This window comes from Tenrec ecaudatus, chromosome 12 (genome assembly GCF_050624435.1).
Source record: "Tenrec ecaudatus isolate mTenEca1 chromosome 12, mTenEca1.hap1, whole genome shotgun sequence".
In the NCBI taxonomy this organism is placed as follows: Eukaryota; Metazoa; Chordata; class Mammalia; order Afrosoricida; family Tenrecidae; genus Tenrec; species Tenrec ecaudatus.
In genome coordinates this window covers 116,555,236-116,576,488 of record NC_134541.1, presented here as the reverse complement: position 1 = coordinate 116,576,488, position 21,253 = coordinate 116,555,236, and the positions used below count along the sequence as shown (strand labels likewise).

At 44.1% G+C, this 21,253-nt stretch overlaps 1 protein-coding gene across 1 annotated transcript in view; it reads right to left on the bottom strand.

Annotated features, from left to right (window-relative positions):
* Nucleotides 1–21,253, bottom strand: part of REXO5 (RNA exonuclease 5) — a 33,596-nt gene that overhangs the window by 12,270 nt on the left and 73 nt on the right. Inside the window, 8 exon segments of the mRNA XM_075528107.1 lie at nt 12–221; nt 7,795–7,875; nt 7,878–7,986; nt 10,927–11,039; nt 12,228–12,354; nt 14,526–14,634; nt 19,600–19,644; nt 20,784–21,246. Of these exon segments, the coding sequence (XP_075384222.1) occupies nt 12–221; nt 7,795–7,875; nt 7,878–7,986; nt 10,927–11,039; nt 12,228–12,354; nt 14,526–14,634; nt 19,600–19,644; nt 20,784–21,246 (1,257 nt within the window).

The following is a 21,253-nucleotide window of genomic DNA, read 5'->3' as shown; positions in this document are numbered from 1 at the left end:
ATTCAAGAAACAGGCTCTTCTTTCAGTTTTCCACATTTAAGATCCTTAGGCAAGATCACAGCTTCCAGGCCAAGGAAGAGGCTGCCATGTTGCACAAGTCATCTCTGGAAGTTTCACTCACCCCAGAGAGGTAAACAAGTACACAGGTTCTCCGGATCTTGCTCCAGCTCATTGACGAGGGTATCCCAGTGGAGCGTCAGCTCTGTCGCAGGCCTTTGCACCTAACCCAGAAAGCACAGGGTTAGCGGTCACCACTGCAAGCCCCCTGGCCTCTGCAGACTAGCGGGAGCCCTTGGGAAAATGACTTTGCCAGTTTCCTCATCCATAAAATGAAGATAAGATAGTTGCCTCAAAAAAAAAAAAAAGATAGTTGCCTCAGAGAACCCTGGTGGAGACTAGATAGAAAGAAAGATAGATGGATGCATGGATGGATAGAAATATACTATTTTTTTAGGTAAGTATATTCTTTCTCTTTCTCTTCCCATCCCCAACATTAAAAGTCAATTTTATGCTACCTAACCTCAGTGAAATTCTGTTCACTTACATCATGAACTTCAAAATAGCAGCAATGGCTCAGCCCTGCAAAGTGAAGAAAAAGAATCCCAAAGAACCTCCCAGAATAAACTATCTGGACCCTAAGTAGGAATCACTAGCACTAGGAAGCCCCAACTAGCCCAGGTGAATTTAAACAGAAGTAAAAGCTGCCATGTCCTGGGTGCCTCGCTGTTGGAACTCCAGGCTAGAGATTTTTTGCAGTAGAATTCTTGTGCCTGGGCCCCTCTAGGCTGTTCCTTGTCTGTCTTGGGGTATGGCTGAATGGAATTATTTTCATGAACTGGCTCGTACTGTCACTACCCTTCAGTATCTGGGCATCTAACCATTGTTGTTTATCCTATCTGGATGTGCGCATTTTCCCTGTTCTAAAGCAGTCTCCTTTCATCTGTCAGACAGAGCTTTGCTGCAGAGCAGTGCTCTTCCTGCTGGTCCCGATGTCTCCGAGAGAATCACTCTGTGCTTATCTGAGCTGTAGCAGTATCCTGGAGAGAACCCCTCCATAATCATCCTCCTGGACCTTAACCCGTCTAGAGCCTACTTTGAATCTAACCCTACCGAGAGAGGCCAAGGCATGCCCTTTGAGAAGGTACTTGACTTAAAGCTGAGGTCACAGTCGGAAGGCCAATAGACTGCACTCGGCTAGGAAAGAAAATGTTTTGAACATGTTGATAGCAATATATTTACAAATGTGCTTGATACAATTGATGTATGGATTGTTATGAGTTCCCAATAGGGTGAGATATATATATCTCATATATATATATACATATATATGTGTCTCAGAAACTCACAGTGGCCCTGTCCTATGATGATGGCAGTGAGTCTTGGAGGGGGATAAAATGGAAGCTCTGGCACCGTAGAGTTATGCATTGGGCTGCAAACCACAAGGTCAGCAGTTCAAAACTACCAGTCAGCTTCACGGGAGAAAGATGGGGCTTTTCCTGTAAATAGTTACAGTCTCACAGAGGCAGTTCGACCATTTAGGTTTGTTGTGGTTTTATGGGAACAAAATGGAGCAACTATTAATTAATTTAACCAAGACAGAATGCAAAATAAGAACTGGAAGGGGGAAACAACTACTGATAAAGAGAAAATCGATTAAAATAAAGAAACACTATGACGACTTCACATAGCATTATGTAAATAAATCTGACCTAGATGGAATAGAGAATTTCTGAGGAGAACATACGTTATCAAAATTCTAGTAGATATACAGAAATTGAGCAGGATCAATTTCCACGGAAGAGTTAAAGTTAACAAGGATGACCCAGCAAAAAGGGATGGAATTGAGGATAGTAGGCATCTTTTTTTTTTTTTATCATTTTCCTGGGGCCTCGTACAACTCTTATCACAATCCATCCATCCATCCATTGTGTCAAGCACATTTGTACATTTGTTGCCTTCATCATTCTCAAACATTTGCTTTTTACCTTGAAACTACAGTCGCTCCGCACAAGACGGGGCTTTCTACCCCCATAAACAGTCATGGAAACCCATAGGGGCCGTTCTGCCCTTTCCTATAGGGCCACATGAGTTGGCATCAATTTGAGGGCAGTGAGAGAATTATTAACATGTGAGTTGTACTCCAAACTGCAGGCTGCAGTCATTCATCCTTATCAATAACTGGTACCAGTCCTCCTGTGCTAGATATACAATTGTTTGTCAATTTGAGGATTAAGAGTGAAGAGGTGGAGTCTACCTTGTCAATCAGATCACAGCCAATGAGGCCTCTGTGTGGGCATGGCCTTTTCCTGAAAATTCTGGGAAATCCAGTACTTCCTCCTTGGAGGCAAGAGACACTTCTCTCTGCCACTCCCTGGGAGCCATTACAAGACACATGGACCCACCCTCATGCAGCCCTGGGAAGCCATGCAGAGACCCCTGACAGCGCTGAGATGCTTACAATGCCACTGGATCCAAAGACTGTCTGTCTCCTCATGACCTGTGATCTTCTACATTCAGTGTCATTGCATGTGTTTCCTGAGTCGAAGGACGGCTTTATGGATTGGTGTTGGTCATATGGGCTAATATATGACTTGGACCGGATTGAGATGTTTTCTTAATGTACCATTGCTCTTGTATATAAACCTCTTCCTTATACACATATGTGTGCCCATGGACTTGTTTCTCTAGTCCACCCAGACTAACACACCTCCCTCGAGTTCAGCAAATGTGATTGTGCCGTGAAATACCACAGGTTGTTAATGAGCCTTCTGTCTAGCCTGATGTCATGTTCTTCTTTGAATAGTCTACTTTCTCAGATTTTTTCTCAGCATAACGATTGAGTAAATATGGTGAAATAATATGACCCTGTGCACACCTTCCTGATTTTTAACCAGGCAGTAATCCCTTGTTCTGGGTTCGGGCTACGTACACATGACCACATATCAAAGTGAAATGTTCTTGAATACTCATTCTTCTCGATGTTATCAAGTTATGATCAGAATAGTAGGATGCCTCAGCACTGTCAATAAAACACAAACATCCTTCTGGCGTTCTCTGCTTTCATCTAAGATCCATCTGACGTCAGCAATGATATCCCGTTCCACATCCCCTTCTGAATCTGGCCTATATTTCTTGCAGCTCCCTATTGGTGTACTGCTGCAACACTGTTGAAATATCATCAGCAAAATTTTACTTGCATGGCTTTTAATGATATTGTCCGATAATTTCCACATTTTGTTGGATCATTTTCCTTTGGGATGGGAACAATTATCTCTTCCAGTCATTTGACCAAGTAGCCGTCTTCCAAGTTTCTTGGCATAGAAGAAATAAATCAGCTTGTTGGAGCACTTTAGCTGATAGTCCATGAATTTCTGGAAAGTCTTGTTTTTTAATAATGTTTTCAGTGCACCTTGGACCCCTTCCTTCCGTATCATCAGTTCTTGAGCACATGTGGCGGGTTCTGCTCTGATTTGGTGACCGTGCATATCTTCTGTCTCCTTCTGCTGCTTCCTGAACCAATCAGTATTTCTGCCCATGAGTCCTTCAAATGTACAACTCAAGGCTCGATTTTTTTCCCTCTTCAGTTCTGTCAGTTTGAGTATAATCTTCCACTTTAGCTTTCCCATGGCAGATATATTTTTATCACAAAAACAATATGTAATTACAATATTGTGAAATAGTTCTTTCTTTTTTAAAAATCATTTTATGAGGGGCTCATACAACTCATCACAATCCATAGATACATCAATTGTGTAAAGCACATTTGTATAATCATTCCCCTCATCGTTCTCAAAACATTTGCTCTCCACCTAAGCCCCTGGCATCAGGTCCTCATTTTCCCCCTCCCTCCCTACTCCACTCTCCATCATGAACCCTTGCTAATTTACAAATTATTATTTTGTCATGTCTTAAACGGTCCGAGATCTCCCTTCACTCACTTTTCTGGTGCCTATCCCCCAGGCAGGAGGTTATATGTAGATCCTTCCCATGCCACCCTCCCTTCACCCTCCCAGTATCGCCTCTCTCACCACTGGTCCTGAAGGGATCATCTGCCCTGGATTCCCTGTGGTTCCAGTTCCTATCTGTACCAATGTACATCCTCTGTTCCAGCCAGATTTGTAAGATAGAATCAGGATCATGATAGTAGGGGGTGGGGTGGAGGAAGCATTTAGAAACTAGAGAAAGTTGTATGTTTCATTGTTGCTATATCACACCCTGACTGGCTCATCTCCTCCACGAGACCCTTCTGTAAGGAGATGTCCAGTGGCCTACAAATGGACTTTGGGTCACCACTTCACACTCCCCCTCATTCACAATGATATGATTTTTTGTTCTGATGATACCTGATCCCTTCGACACCTTGTGATCTCACAGGCTGGTGTGCTTCTTCCATGTGAGCTTTGTTGCTTCTGAGCTAGATGGCCGCTTGTTTACCTTCAAGCCAAGGCACCTTCTTGATGTATGTCCTAGACATAAATTTAGAGCTTAAGAAAATGATTGCCCGAACTCATTAGAGTCAGCAAACCAGTTGTTAAATTATTTGAATCCCACCACTGAGGAAAGGGGTGTCCACACGTTGTTTGACAGGAAACAAAGGTAAGGATGAAAACCTTCAATGACTTTGTATATCCTTACATCCGGAAACAACTGGAATTTTAACAATAACAAATAGGCTAACCCAGAAAACAAAGGTGTCTCGAAATCTGGGACTCACTATGCCTTTGCTCGCTGTATCAATAGTAACAACAATAGTAGTATTTTTTTGCACCTATGCACTTACAGACATCAGCTTATTTGATCTGTATGGCGATCCCATGGGATATTAACTATTAACTCCATTTTACAGATTCCCTTTATCACTTAAATAAAGTCCGGTGTTAAAGGAAATTCATATACTCAGAATATATGAGGAACTCTTATATTTCAATAGTAAAAAGACAATTAAAAAGGGACAAAAATTCTGGATATATTACCATATATAATCAAGTATAAGCCAACCCAAAAATCAGACGAGGCATCTAATTTTACCACAAAAATTACATTTAAAATGTGCTAAAATGAAGACCTTCCCCAAATCCTCCCAAGATTGAAGGAAGTAGAAATAATGGAAGTCACAAATTGTTCCCTCATCGAGTGCCTGCAGGCTGTGCAACAGGTGAGAGACAAATCATCTGCTCTGACACCTTCATTTTGGGCCTAACCAAGGGAAAGGGAACAGGCAGCCAACAACGTGCAACCAGGAAACTGGACATGGGTAAAGAAGCACCAACCTGACACCATAGAACCTAGGTGGACTGGCCCATACCAGGTGATACTTACAACACCAACTGCTGTTAAAATAGTGGGGAGGGGGCCGTGGATTCATCAGTCATAAGTAAAAAAAAAAAAGCCCTCCCTGAGCATAACCTGAAAAGATGGACACCCAGAAAGACGGAAAATCCCTCAAAATTAAGGCTTTACAGAACTTAATTGTTTTTCTCCGAGTATTGCTGACAGCACCCACTGTTTCCCCCAAGCAGAAACACATCTGTGGACTGCTATTCTAACCTCCAGCAGTGAATATGTAACCTCTTATACTGGGTATGACCCCCTGTTTTCATTTTGATTTGTTTGATTTGCTAGGAAAGAGTTGGCATTCTGGATCCTTTAAAGGTAAAGGGCACAATGGGACCTATACTCGAATCCCGTCCTATGGGTGCGGAATACCCTCTATAGAAAGAAGGCTCCAAACAAACCATTTCTCTATATGCCCGGCTCATGGACTCCCTAACTGCCAAGGGGAGGGACATTACCATTGTGCAGCTTGGGGTTGTGAAACTATCATTTTCAGGGTGGAAGCTTGTTAAAGATGACCCTATTATTTTTACAAGAATGAGACTCAAGTCGGAAGGGTTTGATCCCACCACGTGTATGGTTTCCAAATGTAACCCAATAAGAATTGGATTCAAGCGTTATTGGGTTCACCGGGAAAACATGGGGAATTCAACATTATGTAAATGATAGAGATCCCGGGACAACCTTTTCTATCCAGCAAAGTAAAATATGGCAACCTGCCATCTGTACAAAGGCCCAAACCTCGGGATAAATCCTGAAGAGCCACAGCTGGTGTCATTAAGATTCCTTTGCCGCACCCTCCAGACTCTCCAGTAACTTTCCCGTTCACTGCCAGCCCAACTCACAGGGCCCTTCTCATTCAGGAGCCACCTCAAGGTTCTGTGTTTGATTCTCGGGATGCTGTATTCCAATTTATGAACTCAAATCCTCACCTCACAGCTGATTGTTGGCTTTGTCTGAACCCTGCTTCCCCTTACTATGTAGGCACAGGTGCAAATAGCACTATTGGTACAGAGTGTAATCCAATTAGAAAGGTTAGTAAAAAGGATTACACGAAGCAGCAGTCTATAAGTGATGTTAGTATGGACTCAAGTCTAAGCTCACTTTAAAAGATTTGCAAGGGCAAAAAAAATGTGCTAAAAACTCAGCTTATGCACAAGTATATATGGTACTTCTCCAAAGATATACAAATGATTAATAAGCACATAAAATGATGTTCAACACCATTAGTCGTCAGGAAAAACAATTTTGAGATCACTTTATACTCACTAGGATGGCTCAAAGGAGTTCTGGTGGCTCCGTGGATTAAGGCCTGGGCTGCTAACCCCAGGGCTAGTGTCCAAATCTACTACCCACTCTGTGGGACAGAAATAGGGCTCTGCTCCCATAAAGATTTACAGCCTCAGAAACTTCATGGAGCAGTTTTACTGTATCCTGTAGGGTTGCTGAGTCAGAATTGTCATCCATACGGAAGGCTGCGATCCTTGATCTTCATGAGCAAGCAGTTCAAGTCCTCACTTTTAGCAAGCAAGATTGTGTCATTGCATATCACAGGTTGTTAAAGAGTCTTCTTCCTATCTTAATACAGGGTTCTTCTTCATATAATCCAGCTTCTTGAATTATTTGCTCCGTGTACTGACTGAACAAGTATGGTGAGAGGATACAACTCAGATGCACACCTTTTCTGTTTTTAAACCATGCAGAATGCCCTTGTTTTGTTTGATATGCTACTTCTTTATCCATGAACACAATGAAGATTTCTGGAATTCCCACTCTCCCATTCTTCTTAATGTTATTCACAGTTTGTTATGATCCACACAGTCGGATGCCTTGGAATAATCAAGAAAAAGCAAGTAAACATCTTTCTGGTATTCCCTGCTTTCAGCCAAGATCATCTGACATCAGCAAGGATAACTCTTATTTCACGTCCTCTTCTGAATCCAGCTTGCATTTCTGGCAGCTCCCTGTCACTGTGCTGCTGCAACCATTGTTGAATGATCTTTAGCAACACTTTACTTGCATGCGTTATCAGTGATATTGTTCTATAGTCGGAGCATTTGGTAGGGTCACCTATCTTTGGAATGGCTACAAATATGAAACTCTTCCAGCTGGTTCGCCAGCAAACCTATAGGACAGAGTGGAACTTCCCTCACAGGGTTTCCAATGCTGTAACCTTGATATTTCACCGGGTGTCTTGTATTTTTATCTGGTAAACAAGACTACATGGTCAAGAGAAGGAAGGAAAGAGAACTGAAAAATGAATATTTCAATACTTTTTTAGAGTATGGTCATTTACTACATAAAATCATTGCTTTACCAATAGTCTGCATCTCACACTTCGGGAAACATTTTACTTAAAAGAATGTTCTTACTAATGGGAGAAGGAGTAACTCAGAAAAGCAGTCATGAAAGTTAATTTTCAACTGTGAAATTTTTAAGTGAACTGCTAAATATTCTTACATTGTTAACTAAGGCCAGATGACATCCACACCAGCCTTGTAACGGAAAGTGAACCGCTTTCATTTCCTCAGAAAGGAAAGACACTGGGTCAGAAGACACTGGGTCAAGCCCACTCTTTTAGAGCCATTCTTTTGAATGACGGGGTCATTCTGCAGTTGATGCTGCCTTTTACACTGACAGGAAGTGAAGACGCTAAAACAAGGATAATTAAACATTTGTTAGAATATGTGTTTTAGGAAACCTCTCTTAACTTTGTATAGGCAGGTCACAGTGCACACACAAAGATTTATAAGACCCAGTCACCCCTTTTAAGGAGCTTGCAGCCTTATATGGTTACAAGAATAAGTCCCAAAGGCAAAGGGCATTTATAGAGTTCTAGATAAAGGCATGTACACATGCAAATATATTTATATATGAGGATGGGGAAATAGATCTATGTGTCTATATTTATAGGTTTAGTATTAAGGTAGCAGAAGGGCATTGGGCCTCCACTCAAGTACTCTCTTAATGCAAGAATACTTTCTTCTATTAAATTGGCATTCTATGATGCTCACCTTCCCAACACAACTGCTGAAGACAAATGGGTGCATAAGCAAATGTGGCGAAGAAAGCTAATGGTGCCCGGCTATCAAAAGGCATAGCGTCTGGGGTCTTAAAAGCTTGAAGGTAAACAAGCGGCCATCTAGCTCAGAAGCAACAAAGCCCACATGGAAGAAGCACACCAGCCTGTGTGATCACGCGGTGTTGAAGGGATCAGGTATAAGGCATCATCAGAATAAAAAAATCTTACCATAGTGAATGAGGTGGGGAGTGCAGAGTGGAGACCCAAAGCCCATTTGTCGGCCACTGGAGATCCCCTTGCAGAGGAGTGTAGGGGAGGAGACAAGCCAGACACGGTGCGAAATAGCAATGATGAAAAATACAACTTTCCTCTAGTTACTAAATGCTTCCTCCCCCCAACCCCCACTATCATTACCTTGCAAGTCTGGCTAGAGCAGAGGGTGTACACTGGTACAGATAGGAACTGGAAACACAGGGAATCCTGGGCGGATGATCCCTTCAGGACCAGTGGTGTGAGTGGCGATACTGGAAGAGTAGAGGGAGAGTGGGTTGGAAAGAGGGAACTGATTACATGGATCTACATGTGACCCCCTCCCTGGGGGATGGACAACAGAAAAGTGGGTGAAAGGAGAGGTTGGACAGGGCAAGATATGACAAAATAATAATTTATAAATTATCAAGGGCTCATGAGGGAGGGGTGAGCAGGGAGGGAGGGGATAAAATGAGGACCTGATGCCAGGGTCTTAAGTGGAGATAAAATGGTTTGAGAATGATGAGGGCAATGAATGTACAGATGTGCTTTACACAATTGATGTATGTATGGATTGTCAAAAGAGTTGTATGAGCCCCTAATAAAATGATTTAAAAAAAATAAGAAGTTCCAAATGGGTTATAAAAGAAAGGCTATAAAAGGAAAAGGGGGAGAGCTATACTTTTGCCGAGGGCGGTCACCGATGTTTCAAGAGTATCTGCTTGTCACAGCTTATTCTATAACTGGCATTGTTCTGGTGGCTGAAATTATCCAGCGATAAACCTGACAACATAGCCCATGGACCTTCAATTCTAGTTGGGAAGATGAATAATAAATATTTAATACAACAGGTGGCAACAGGAGCTATAAAGAAAGTGGAGGGCAAGACTGATAAGGATTCCTGGGGCAGGAAAATGGTTCTACATTCCATATGGTCATCGGGAAAGGTTCTAGAGGCAAAGAGAATGAATGAGCCTTGCAGATTAAGATGGGGAAATAGACAAAGCAATCCTAAAATGGAAGATTGCTGTCTTAAAGACAAAATGGAATTAACAGAAAGAGTTGGGGCCTGGCCTCCCAGGTTCTCAAGAGTCAGATCTTTGCCAGCTTGGTCTAAAGTATGGGATAGGGCCAGACCCACTGCCACAGCAAAGGGGATGAGGCTGCCATGCCCAAGGGGCAGAAGAACGGGACCTGTTGTTGAGATTCATTTGGACTAGGAGAATGGGGCCACCCAGAGCAGAGAGAGTTGCTGTCCTAGTTGGCCTGGAAGATGGAAGAGAAGCCCAGGGCCAAATAATCTCTACCCAGAATCCAGAAAGCAGTGGCCAACCTCCAGGGTGAGGTCATTGCAGAGATAATCTCAAAGGACAGAGGATTATTCTCAAACCGGGACAGCTAGGTTTTAGAGTTGATATCTATTATCCATTTTTTCTCTCTCCAATTTCTATGTGTAATGGAGATGTGGATCTAGTTTATATTCTACCATTGTACTTGGAAGTAGATAACTCATATTGTAGATTCACAGATAAAGAGAAATTATGCTCCAAATTTTTTATTTGCAGTTAATTTTTTTTAATTTTGGTGATGACATGATGAATTTAAAGTATTTCATATATGGCACAAGGGTGAAGATCATAGATTAAATTGCCCTCAACCCCACCCTCCACTCTAGTATTTTTCAAGTTGGTTGGGCTAAGGTTATCAGTATTATAGCATTATCATCTATTTTTATAATCAGGTGAAATTATCGTATTGTTAATCATCACCTCTATGTTGATGAGGCAGGATTCAAGGTAGTTATGTTAATGAGACAAGATGCAATTTACATGATTAGGTTGTAGTTTGAGTCAATCTCTTTTGAGATATAAAAGGGATTAAACCAGCGAGTGGAGCTCAGAGGGACCTATCCCCAAGAAAGAACCAGGGGCACAGCATGCTTCTCAGACCCGAGGTCCCTGTGCCCAGACACTGAGATCTCCAAGGAGTGCCAGGTCCACCAATAATTATGAGACAAGGATCTTCCCCTAGAGCTGACAGAGAGAAAGCCTTCCCCAACAGCCTCCTCCTGAATCCAGACTTCCAGCTCCTGGAATGTGAGAGAGAGCATTTCTGTCTGTGAAAACACCACTGGATGTACCGGTGGTACAGAGTTGCACTAGATAACACCTAAGACAGGCACCAGCCCTGGCTTGGTTCCCTCTATTCAAGCTCCCTTTGTTCCTGCCCCTTTTGTCTTTAAATTTAATTTTTTTTCTTTCTGTTTAAATTAGTTATGAGGTTTATTTCTTATAAAAAAGAAACTTGGCTGATTATCCTACATATAAACACAACGATGATATCTTTTATAAGGATGACTCCCATTTGTTTTTCTCTTTTGAAGTCCAATGATCTCAGCTAGAAAATTAGATGATGAAGGAAGCAAGTGGAATTTCTGAAAATCCATAACAGACATTTTACAAAAAATTCCTGAAAGAAGTTAAAATATTGTAAAAGATTGGAATTTTATTGTCAGTGCCGTCATTTGGAAAGTTTGGATCCTCACGGTTTGCCATATTTATACCACTTCCAGAAATTTTCCCTGCTTTGTTGATTGCACACTGTAAAAAAGATGAACGTTACAGAAATATGGAACTTAAACAAGTCCCTCACGTGTTTGAAAAGCACTTCTACATCTATTATTCCATTAAACCCCATGCCAGTCAGTTAGGACAAATGAAACAGAGGAGCAGAGATTGAGAGAGTTCCAGCCCCTGCCTCCCTGGGCTTAGCTTTCAGTTCTACCACTTACTAATTGTGATTAGTCAAGCTACTAAATTTCCTGATCTGTAAAATGGGAATAAAGTATCTATCCCTAATAGAATTGTTGAGCATTTTGAGTGATGCATGCAGTATGACAATATTAAAGCAAATCTACTGCCATCAGGTTGATTCCAGCTCAAAGCAACCTATTGGACAGAGAACTACCCTTATGGTTTCCAGGGAAGACTGTTGAATCTTTCTCACATGGAGCAGATAGTGGGTTTGAACTGCCAAACTTTTGTTTAGCAGTTGAGCTATTAATCACTAGGCCAACAAGACTCCCTGTGATTAATATAAACCCAAGCAGTCCATTGCTATCAAGTGGATTCTTTCTGAGATTGTACAGCTTTAAAGGCTCATCTTTCTTCTTAGGAGCAGCTGGCGGGTTTGAACCATTGACCTTGTGGATAGCAGTCCAGTGCTTAGCTGATAAGAGTCACAAGTGCTCCTTTGAGATTAATATAGTGCCCAGCCTATAGGAAGTGCTCAGCAATATGCTCAAAATTCTCAGAAAAGCCAATATAGGTTCTGTTTTAAATATACCCAGTCTTGTGATTTTTCAGAAGTAGAAAATTACACATTTAATAGGACAATATCTACCTGAGAATTATAGATTGTAATCTGGCAATAAGTGTTCGGTCCAGATTACCAAAGATAACCAGAGACTAAATTAATCTCAACATGACATATCTGAATCTTTCTCCTTTTTGCCTTGGGTCATACCTATTGAGGCTGCCAGGGAGCACACAGGTTGAGAGAGAGGCACTCATCCAGAGAGGAGGAGCTGATATGCTTCGAGTGCAAAGCTGTCTTCACTTTCGTGTCTGAATGTCTTTCGGAGAACTCCAAACTCCAAATAGAATCCATAGAAGTGCAGCTGACTCATTCCCTGCAGAATAAAAACCACCACATTGTTCAGGTGGTTTTGGTGGGAAAGTGGACACCAGCTGTTGAAAAAATCAAACCAACACAACTAAGAACAACAGCCTCCCATCACTTAAAGAAAGGAGAGTGAGAAAAAGCAGTGACCAACAACGAAGGGAGTCTACCATCACTGGCTGTGATAGCGGCACAGAAGTCAAATAGAGTTCTTGATCAGATACATACTGCATCCAAGTCAATAGAAGTGAAAAACTCTCACCATCCTATTAAGAGCCTGCTTTAAATGAGAACTAACCTCACTTTGCAAAGATGCATCCCCCAAATCGCCACCTGTGCTGCAGTCCTTCCTAAGAGGGGTAATCACAGGGCTGGCTTTAAGAAAGCTAGTTCATCTATTGCCTTAAAGGCTTGAAGCTAATCAAGCAGCCATATAGCAGAGAAGCAACAAGCCCACATGGAAGAAGCACATCAGTCTGGGCTATCATTGATGATAAGGTGTTAACCAGATCAGATAGCAGGTACCAGAAGACCCAAAACAAGCAAACAAAAAAACATATTGTTGAGAACAAGGGTGGGGGGAGTTTGGAGCAGAGACCCAAACCCCATCGGTAGACAATAGGACATCCTCTCACAGAAGGGTGACAAGGAAGGGATGAGTCAACCAGGGCACAGGATAACACCCAGGAAACACACAATATTCCTCTGGTTCTTCAGCCCACACTATAATGAAAGGCCCCAGTGCTGCCTTTCACTTTGGCTAGACCGGAGCATGCACACTGGTACAGATAAGAGTTCACGACACATGGAATCCAGGTCAGATAAACATCTCAGGAACAGAAATGGGAGTATCAATACCAGATTGGTAGGGGGGAAGTGGGGGGGCAGGTAGAAAGGGAGAATGGATGGAAATGATTGATACATAATCACACACCCCCACCCAGGGGGATGAACAACAGAAAAGTGGGTGAAGGGAGACGTCGGAAAGTGTAATATGTGACAAAATAATAATTTATAAATTATCAAGGGTTCATGAGGGAGGAAGGAATGGGGAAGGAGGGAGGAAAATGAGGAGCTGATTCCAGGGGTTTACGTGGAGAGTAAATGTCTTGAGAATGATGAGGGTAATGGATGTACAAATATGTTTTACACAATTGATGTAGGTATGGATTGTGATGAGTTGTATGAACACCAATAAAATAATTTTTTTAAAAGAAAAGAATAATCATTTATCAAGGGGGTCATGAGGGTGGGAGGGGGGAGGGAAAAAAGAGGAGCTGATACCAAGAGCTCAAATAGAAAGTAAATTTTTAGAAAATGATGGCAAAATATATACAAATGTGATTGATACAATTGATGTATGGGCTTAGCCTTAGCCTAGGGGAGCCCTAGCCTTAGCCTAGGGGAGCCCTAGCCTTAGCCTAGGGGAGCCCTAGTCTTAGCCTATAAGAGCCCCCAATAAAATGATCTTTTTTAAAAAAGATAGCACAGAGTAAAGCTTCTATCTGCCTGGAAAAAAAAAGAAAAAGAAAGAGCCAGTTTTCAACAAGCTATCAGAACAATATCTATTGTGCAGAAAAAAAGATTTTAAGGTGCCTAGCCAATTCGTAATTATTTCCTCCACAGGAACTCAAACTCACTACCTTTGAGTCGGTTCCAACTCAGAGCAACTGTGTAGGTTGGACAGAGTAGAACTGCCCCTGTGAATTTCCGAGACTAACTCTTTATGGTAGTAGAAAGACATGGCGTTTTCTTGTGGAGAAGCTGGTGGTTTTGAACTGTTGACTTTGCAGTTAGCAGAAAATCTCTCGGTACATATTTTTAAAAACAATTTTCATAGGCCATTTAACAATAGCTCTGACAACATCAGAATAGTAAACTTCTCTTTACCCTTTATTTGTAAAAGGAAAAAGAGATTGGTACTCTTAATGTAAAGTCATGTTATTTCAATTAGGTCCTCACTAGAGGGAGTTACAAACCAAAATGCCCATCGAGAGCAGCAGGATACTGTAATTAAAGGAAGCAGTTCAAGTGGGATACTGCAGAGTCCCACATGACTCACCTAAAGGACTCATTCCTGACGAATTGTTACCATGCTGGGGGTAGTACTCAGATGTTTATTTTTAGATCGTTTAGGACTTGCGACATGGTGAAGGATTTATGTCAGTGAGCAAAAATGGTCCTCTAAGTACAAGCTTGAAACCTTGGTCTATATTCACCACTGAAGTTCCCCTCGTACCTGGGTTTAGAAACAGTGGAGCTGCCCAGAACTGCATACTTCAGCAATTCACAGAGTTGGCTGTGGGTCGCTTCACAGTTTTCCACAAATAAAATGGTAGATAAGCAAACTTTCTGCACAGGTACATCAGGGTGTAACAAACCATGGTTATTAAAAATAGTAATAGAGCAAAATAAATTATTAAATATTCTAGTCTCTCATTATTGAACATATACCAATATGACAAGACCATCAAGTTAGTGTGTATGCAAAATACTTAGTAGTGCCTGACATATTGTCGCACTCTGGAACAGAGGTTATTTTTATTGCTGTTTTTGCTGAACATGTTTGGCTGCTAACCAAAAACCTGCAGTACAAGTCTACCCAGAAAAGTGCCTTCATGGAAAAGCCTGGTGATCTACTTCCAAAATATCAACCATACACCATTGCTGAAGAAAAAAATGGGGGCATAAGCAAATGTGTTGAGGAAGCTGATGGTGTCCGGCTATCAAAAGACATAGCATCTGGGGTCTTAAAGGCTTGTAGTTAAACTAGCGGCCATCAAGCAGAGAAGCAACAAAGCCCACATGGAAGAAGCACACTAGCCTGTGTGATCATGAGGTGTCGATGCCAGAGCTATCAGAAGTTCCAAAACAAACAACCAAATAGATGTGAAGGGGCCCTGACGTAATTAATGCAGACTCAAAACCCACCTGTAAGATAATTGGACAGTCTCTCTCAGAAGGGCCACACAGAGGGATGAAAAATCCAGGGAGTAGTATAGCACTGATAATTACATAGTTATCTAGTTCTTTAATATTTCCTCCCTTTACTATTATGGTTTTTGTTTTACCCTATTAATCATGTTAGATTTGCATATGTTCGTTTGTGTATTTAAGATCAGTTGGTACATGAAAGCCAAGATAAATAACCCTTCAGAAATAGTAACAGGAGTAATGGTTTCTGGGGGCACGAAGACAGGGATGGGGAATAGGGAGCTGATGAATGCATAACCCCACTCACTGGGATCAACAGAAATTGCATGCGAATGAATATATTGGATCGTGTAAGATATGGGGAAAAACTATTATAGAAGAAAAAAAGGGGGGATTACTGAGAAGTAGGGTGGGGAATAAAGGGTAGCTGATATTAAGGAGTTCAAGAAGAAAGAAAAATGTTTTAAAACTGATTGTGAAACCCCAGGTTGTGTGGTAAACTGAGGACTTGCTGAGTGTATTGGGCCTTATTTCTATGCAACCACAGGCATGGAAAACTATCCCTGTTTTGAAAAAGATCTCCATTGTTCTGAGATAGAAATGTATTCAAAGACACACTCTCCAGACAATAAAAACATGCTCCCCTTAATAGCCTTCCATTAAGAAACAGTCCTAAAAGAGCCACCGTAAAAGAGGTCTCACCTGCATCTGGCAGTTCACTATGCCTAAAGGCTATCTGTATATAAGAGCAATCAGGTTCTACAACCGAAACCAATGTAAAATCTAGCAAACACTCTTCTGACATCTCTTGCTGATATTGACCACAGATCGCTCCCCTGAGGCGGGCTCAGGACTGTCAGAGGTCAACTAGCACTTGGTCAAGACAATGAATCATTTCATTATTGTTGCCTGCTTATATTACCCATTGATTATGTAATATGTTTGATGTATGATGTGTTTGCCTTTGAAATACCCATGAAATACCCATTAGAAAATACATTCACTTGGAATTGGGGAGAGAAGGGGAACCCATCACAAGGTTGGTTACATAGTCCCGCCCCCAAGAGGGACAAATATCATAAAGGTGGGTGAAGGGAGACAATGGACAGTGTAAGACATGAAATAATATATAATTGATCAAGGTTTCACAAGGGTAGGAGGGGAAATAAAAAGGAGCTGATAGCAAGGGCTCATGTAGAAAGAATTTGTTTTGGAACTGTTGTTGGCAACATATGTACAAGTGTGCTTAATACTATTGAATAATGGATTGTTATTTGTAAGATGAAATATTTTTTTAAAAAGAAAATGCATCCACTCTCTTGATCCTGACATGGGGCCAAAGAGCCCCTGTGCCCTGCTGTCTTATTTTCCATAATAGCAAAGTCACTCCGGAGGACCCTTACCCCACAAGGGAGCACACGTTTACTCTGACTTCCATTAAGGTTACAGAGTTGGAATTGAAAAGATGGCGCGCGGGCTTGATTCCAGGACTGGGATAGGAAAAGCCTAAAATTAACTTAGGATTTTTATTTTTTGCAAGAAAGTAATGCTTATGGAGTAATGTGAGCTATGGCAAAAGGACACAGAAAGAAAGCAGTTTAATAACCCAGTTGTGCTATTTTTTAGCATCAAAATGAATATAGTAATGTTTTTTATACCAGTAACAGTTTATAGCCCATACTGATTAAAAAAAGTGAAATAACTGGTTTCATGAGACAGACAGCACCTCCCCATAAAATAATCTTTACAAAGAGTAACGTTTGAGATGCTCAGCAGACACTATCTTACGTAATCAGAGGTAATTATCACTGATGATGAGCCTAATGAGCCAAATGAAGTGAGCATATCGCTTCTCTGACAGCTCAGCCTCCCACTGAGGAAAACCCGAGGACAGGCGACAAAATACCTGGTCCACTAATCCTTGAAAAAAGTCCATTCACTGCTTATGCACATGTGTGAGTTACGTGTGCTGCCGCCCTAGGGCTGGGGTTTCTGAAAGAACCATGGAGATGATGAAAAAATCAGTGACGTTCATAAGCAAGAAGACCTAGGGAAAATGGAACTGTTTTGATTGAGAGACCTGACAGCTAAGGGCAACACAAGGTTATAAACTACTAAACATGAACGGGAGGAACTTGTGCGCAGTCTGAGAATCAGAATGTAGCAGTTCACTACTCTGGACATCCTTAGTGTGAAGGCTGTAATTGTGGCCGTGTCGGAGGACATCCGGGTTTGTAGAAATTCTATACTATACCGCCTGGGGAGGCACTCTGTCATAGCAAGTATTTCCAAATGGTTGTATGTGTTTACTGTTCTTATGTTCTTATAGCCTCTAAGTTTGAAATTATTTCAAAACAAAATTGTCAATTTCCATACACTTCCTGCATTAACTTGAAAAAATAAAAATGTTTCCATTTTAACAAAATAATTTTTCTTGTTTCTTTTTCTTCAAATTAAAGTTTTCACCTTTCACATGGTCTCCATTTACAGCTTATTGTTCACCTGCTTCTCTCCACTAGGCCTTACTAGGCAGTGCTTGCTTTCTTTTTTCCATCGATGCACCCGAGTCCTGGGCATGTGGCAGACAAAAGATGTCTGGTGAGTTAACGAAAGGAATGGATGGCATACATTGGGAGCTCTCCTTGGGACTGTAAGCACCACGAAGGCAGGGATTTCTGTGCCAGTGTGCATTAAGCTGCTTAATCCAGAACCTTGAACGATGCTGGTGCACCCAAGAGCTGAATAAACACGCGTGGCTGGCCTGGGTCTGCCAGACCAGAGCCCAGGGAGGATGGTGACCCTAGGCTGCCCAGAGCTCCTGATCATTCACCTGGGCGTGAGGCTGCCTCTCTTCCAGATCTTAACAGGAGGACTGTTGTCCCGTCAGGCTGCCTCTCTTCCAGATCTTAACAGGAGGACTGTTGTCCCGTCAGGCTGCCTCTCTTCCAGATCCCAACAGGAGGACTGTGGTCCCGTCAGGCTGCCTCTCTTCCAGATCTTAACAGGAGGACTGTTGTCCCGTCAGGCTGCCTCTCTTCCAGATCTTAACAGGAGGGCTGTTGTCCCGTCAGGCTGCCTCTCTTCCAGATCTTAACAGGAGGACTGTTGTCCCGTCAGGCTGCCTCTCTTCCAGATCCTAACAGGAGGCTGTTGTCCCGTCAGGCTGCCTCTCTTCCAGATCCCAACAGGAGGACTGTTGTCCCGTCAGGCTGCCTCTCTTCCAGATCCCAACAGGAGGACTGTTGTCCCGTCAGGCTGCCTCTCTTCCAGATCTTAACGGCGGGCTGTTGTCCCGTCAGGCTGCCTCTCTTCCAGATCCCAACAGGAGGACTGTTGTCCCGTCAGGCTGCCTCTCTTCCAGATCTTAACAGGAGGGCTGTTGTCCCGTCAGGCTGCCTCTCTTCCAGATCTTAACGGCGGGCTGTTGTCCCGTCAGGCTGCCTCTCTTCCAGATCCCAACAGGAGGACTGTTGTCCCGTCAGGCTGCCTCTCTTCCAGATCCTAACAGGAGGACTGTTGTCCCGTCAGGCTGCCTCTCTTCCAGATCCCAACAGGAGGACTGTTGTCCCGTCAGGCTGCCTCTCTTCCAGATCCTAACAGGAGGACTGTTGTCCCGTCAGGCTGCCTCTCTTCCAGATCCTAACAGGAGGACTGTTGTCCCGTCAGGCTGCCTCTCTTCCAGATCTTAACAGGAGGACTGTTGTCCCGTCAGGCTGCCTCTCTTCCAGATCCCAACAGGAGGACTGTTGTCCCGTCAGGCTGCCTCTCTTCCAGATCTTAACAGGAGGACTGTCGTCCCGTCAGGCTGCCTCTCTTCCAGATCCCAACAGGAGGACTGTTGTCCCATCAGGCTGCCTCTCTTCCAGATCCCAACAGGAGGACTGTTGTCCCGTCAGGCTGCCTCTCTTCCAGATCTTAACAGGAGGACTGTTGTCCCGTCAGGCTGCCTCTCTTCCAGATCTTAACAGGAGGACTGTTGTCCCGTCAGGCTGCCTCTCTTCCAGATCTTAACAGGAGGGCTGTTGTCCCGTCAGGCTGCCTCTCTTCCAGATCTTAACAGGAGGACTGTTGTCCCGTCAGGCTGCCTCTCTTCCAGATCCTAACAGGAGGGCTGTTGTCCCGTCAGGCTGCCTCTCTTCCAGATCCCAACAGGAGGACTGTTGTCCCGTCAGGCTGCCTCTCTTCCAGATCCCAACAGGAGGACTGTTGTCCCGTCAGGCTGCCTCTCTTCCAGATCTTAACGGCGGGCTGTTGTCCCGTCAGGCTGCCTCTCTTCCAGATCCCAACAGGAGGACTGTTGTCCCGTCAGGCTGCCTCTCTTCCAGATCTTAACAGGAGGGCTGTTGTCCCGTCAGGCTGCCTCTCTTCCAGATCTTAACGGCGGGCTGTTGTCCCGTCAGGCTGCCTCTCTTCCAGATCCCAACAGGAGGACTGTTGTCCCGTCAGGCTGCCTCTCTTCCAGATCCTAACAGGAGGACTGTTGTCCCGTCAGGCTGCCTCTCTTCCAGATCCCAACAGGAGGACTGTTGTCCCGTCAGGCTGCCTCTCTTCCAGATCCTAACAGGAGGACTGTTGTCCCGTCAGGCTGCCTCTCTTCCAGATCCTAACAGGAGGACTGTTGTCCCGTCAGGCTGCCTCTCTTCCAGATCTTAACAGGAGGACTGTTGTCCCGTCAGGCTGCCTCTCTTCCAGATCCCAACAGGAGGACTGTTGTCCCGTCAGGCTGCCTCTCTTCCAGATCCCAACAGGAGGACTGTTGTCCCGTCAGGCTGCCTCTCTTCCAGATCTTAACAGGAGGACTGTTGTCCCGTCAGGCTGCCTCTCTTCCAGATCTTAACAGGAGGACTGTTGTCCCGTCAGGCTGCCTCTCTTCCAGATCTTAACAGGAGGACTGTCGTCCCGTCAGGCTGCCTCTCTTCCAGATCCCAACAGGAGGACTGTCGTCCCATCAGGCTGCCTCTCTTCCAGATCCCAACAGGAGGACTGTTGTCCCGTCAGGCTGCCTCTCTTCCAGATCTTAACAGGAGGACTGTTGTCCCGTCAGGCTGCCTCTCTTCCAGATCTTAACAGGAGGACTGTTGTCCCGTCAGGCTGCCTCTCTTCCAGATCTTAACAGGAGGACTGTTGTCCCGTCAGGCTGCCTCTCTTCCAGATCTTAACAGGAGGACTGTTGTCCCGTCAGGCTGCCTCTCTTCCAGATCTTAACAGGAGGACTGTTGTCCCGTCAGGCTGCCTCTCTTCCAGATACCAACAGGAGGACTGTTGTCCCATCAGGCTGCCTCTCTTCCAGATCTTAACAGGAGGACTGTTGTCCCGTCAGGCTGCCTCTCTTCCAGATCTTAACAGGAGGACTGTTGTCCCGTCAGGCTGCCTCTCTTCCAGATCCTAACAGGCGGGCTGTTGTCCCGTCAGGCTGCCTCTCTTCCAGATCTTAACATGCGGGCTGTTGTCCCGTCAGGCTGCCTCTCTTCCAGATCTTAACAGGAGGACTGTTGTCCCGTCAGGCTGCCTCTCTTCCAGATCCCAACAGGAAGACTGTTGTCCCGCCAGGCTGTCTCTCTTCCAGATCCCAATGCCTCTGCTGTCCAGACTAGTGTGTGTGGAACCCGCCTCCTTTCCTGCCCAATCTTAGGGTGCCTCCCGGCCCTTTCCTTGTCTGGCTCCAAGAAGCCGCGGAGAACGACCAGCTGACTGAGGAGACCGGATGCCCAAATTCCTCGGCCCCGCGGTCTCCGAACAGAACGCCCTCGGAGCTTTGACAGGGTGTCACCGCCCTTAGAACCGCTCCTCGCGTCACGGGTCACGGGGTGCTCAGGTCGAGAGGTCCGGGCGGTCCCTGGCGAAACGCTGGTCAGAAATGGGGACCGAGGCAAAAGGCAAGCTGTTTGACCGACCGCTTCAACTATTCCAAACGGCTTCCCAAGCGCTCCAACACGGCCCCGTAGGGGGCGCTGCCGAGCGGTGTCCCAGGCCCGGACCACCCCTCGCCGCCCTGCCCACCGTGACCCGGAAGCATCTAGTTGACGCTGGGCG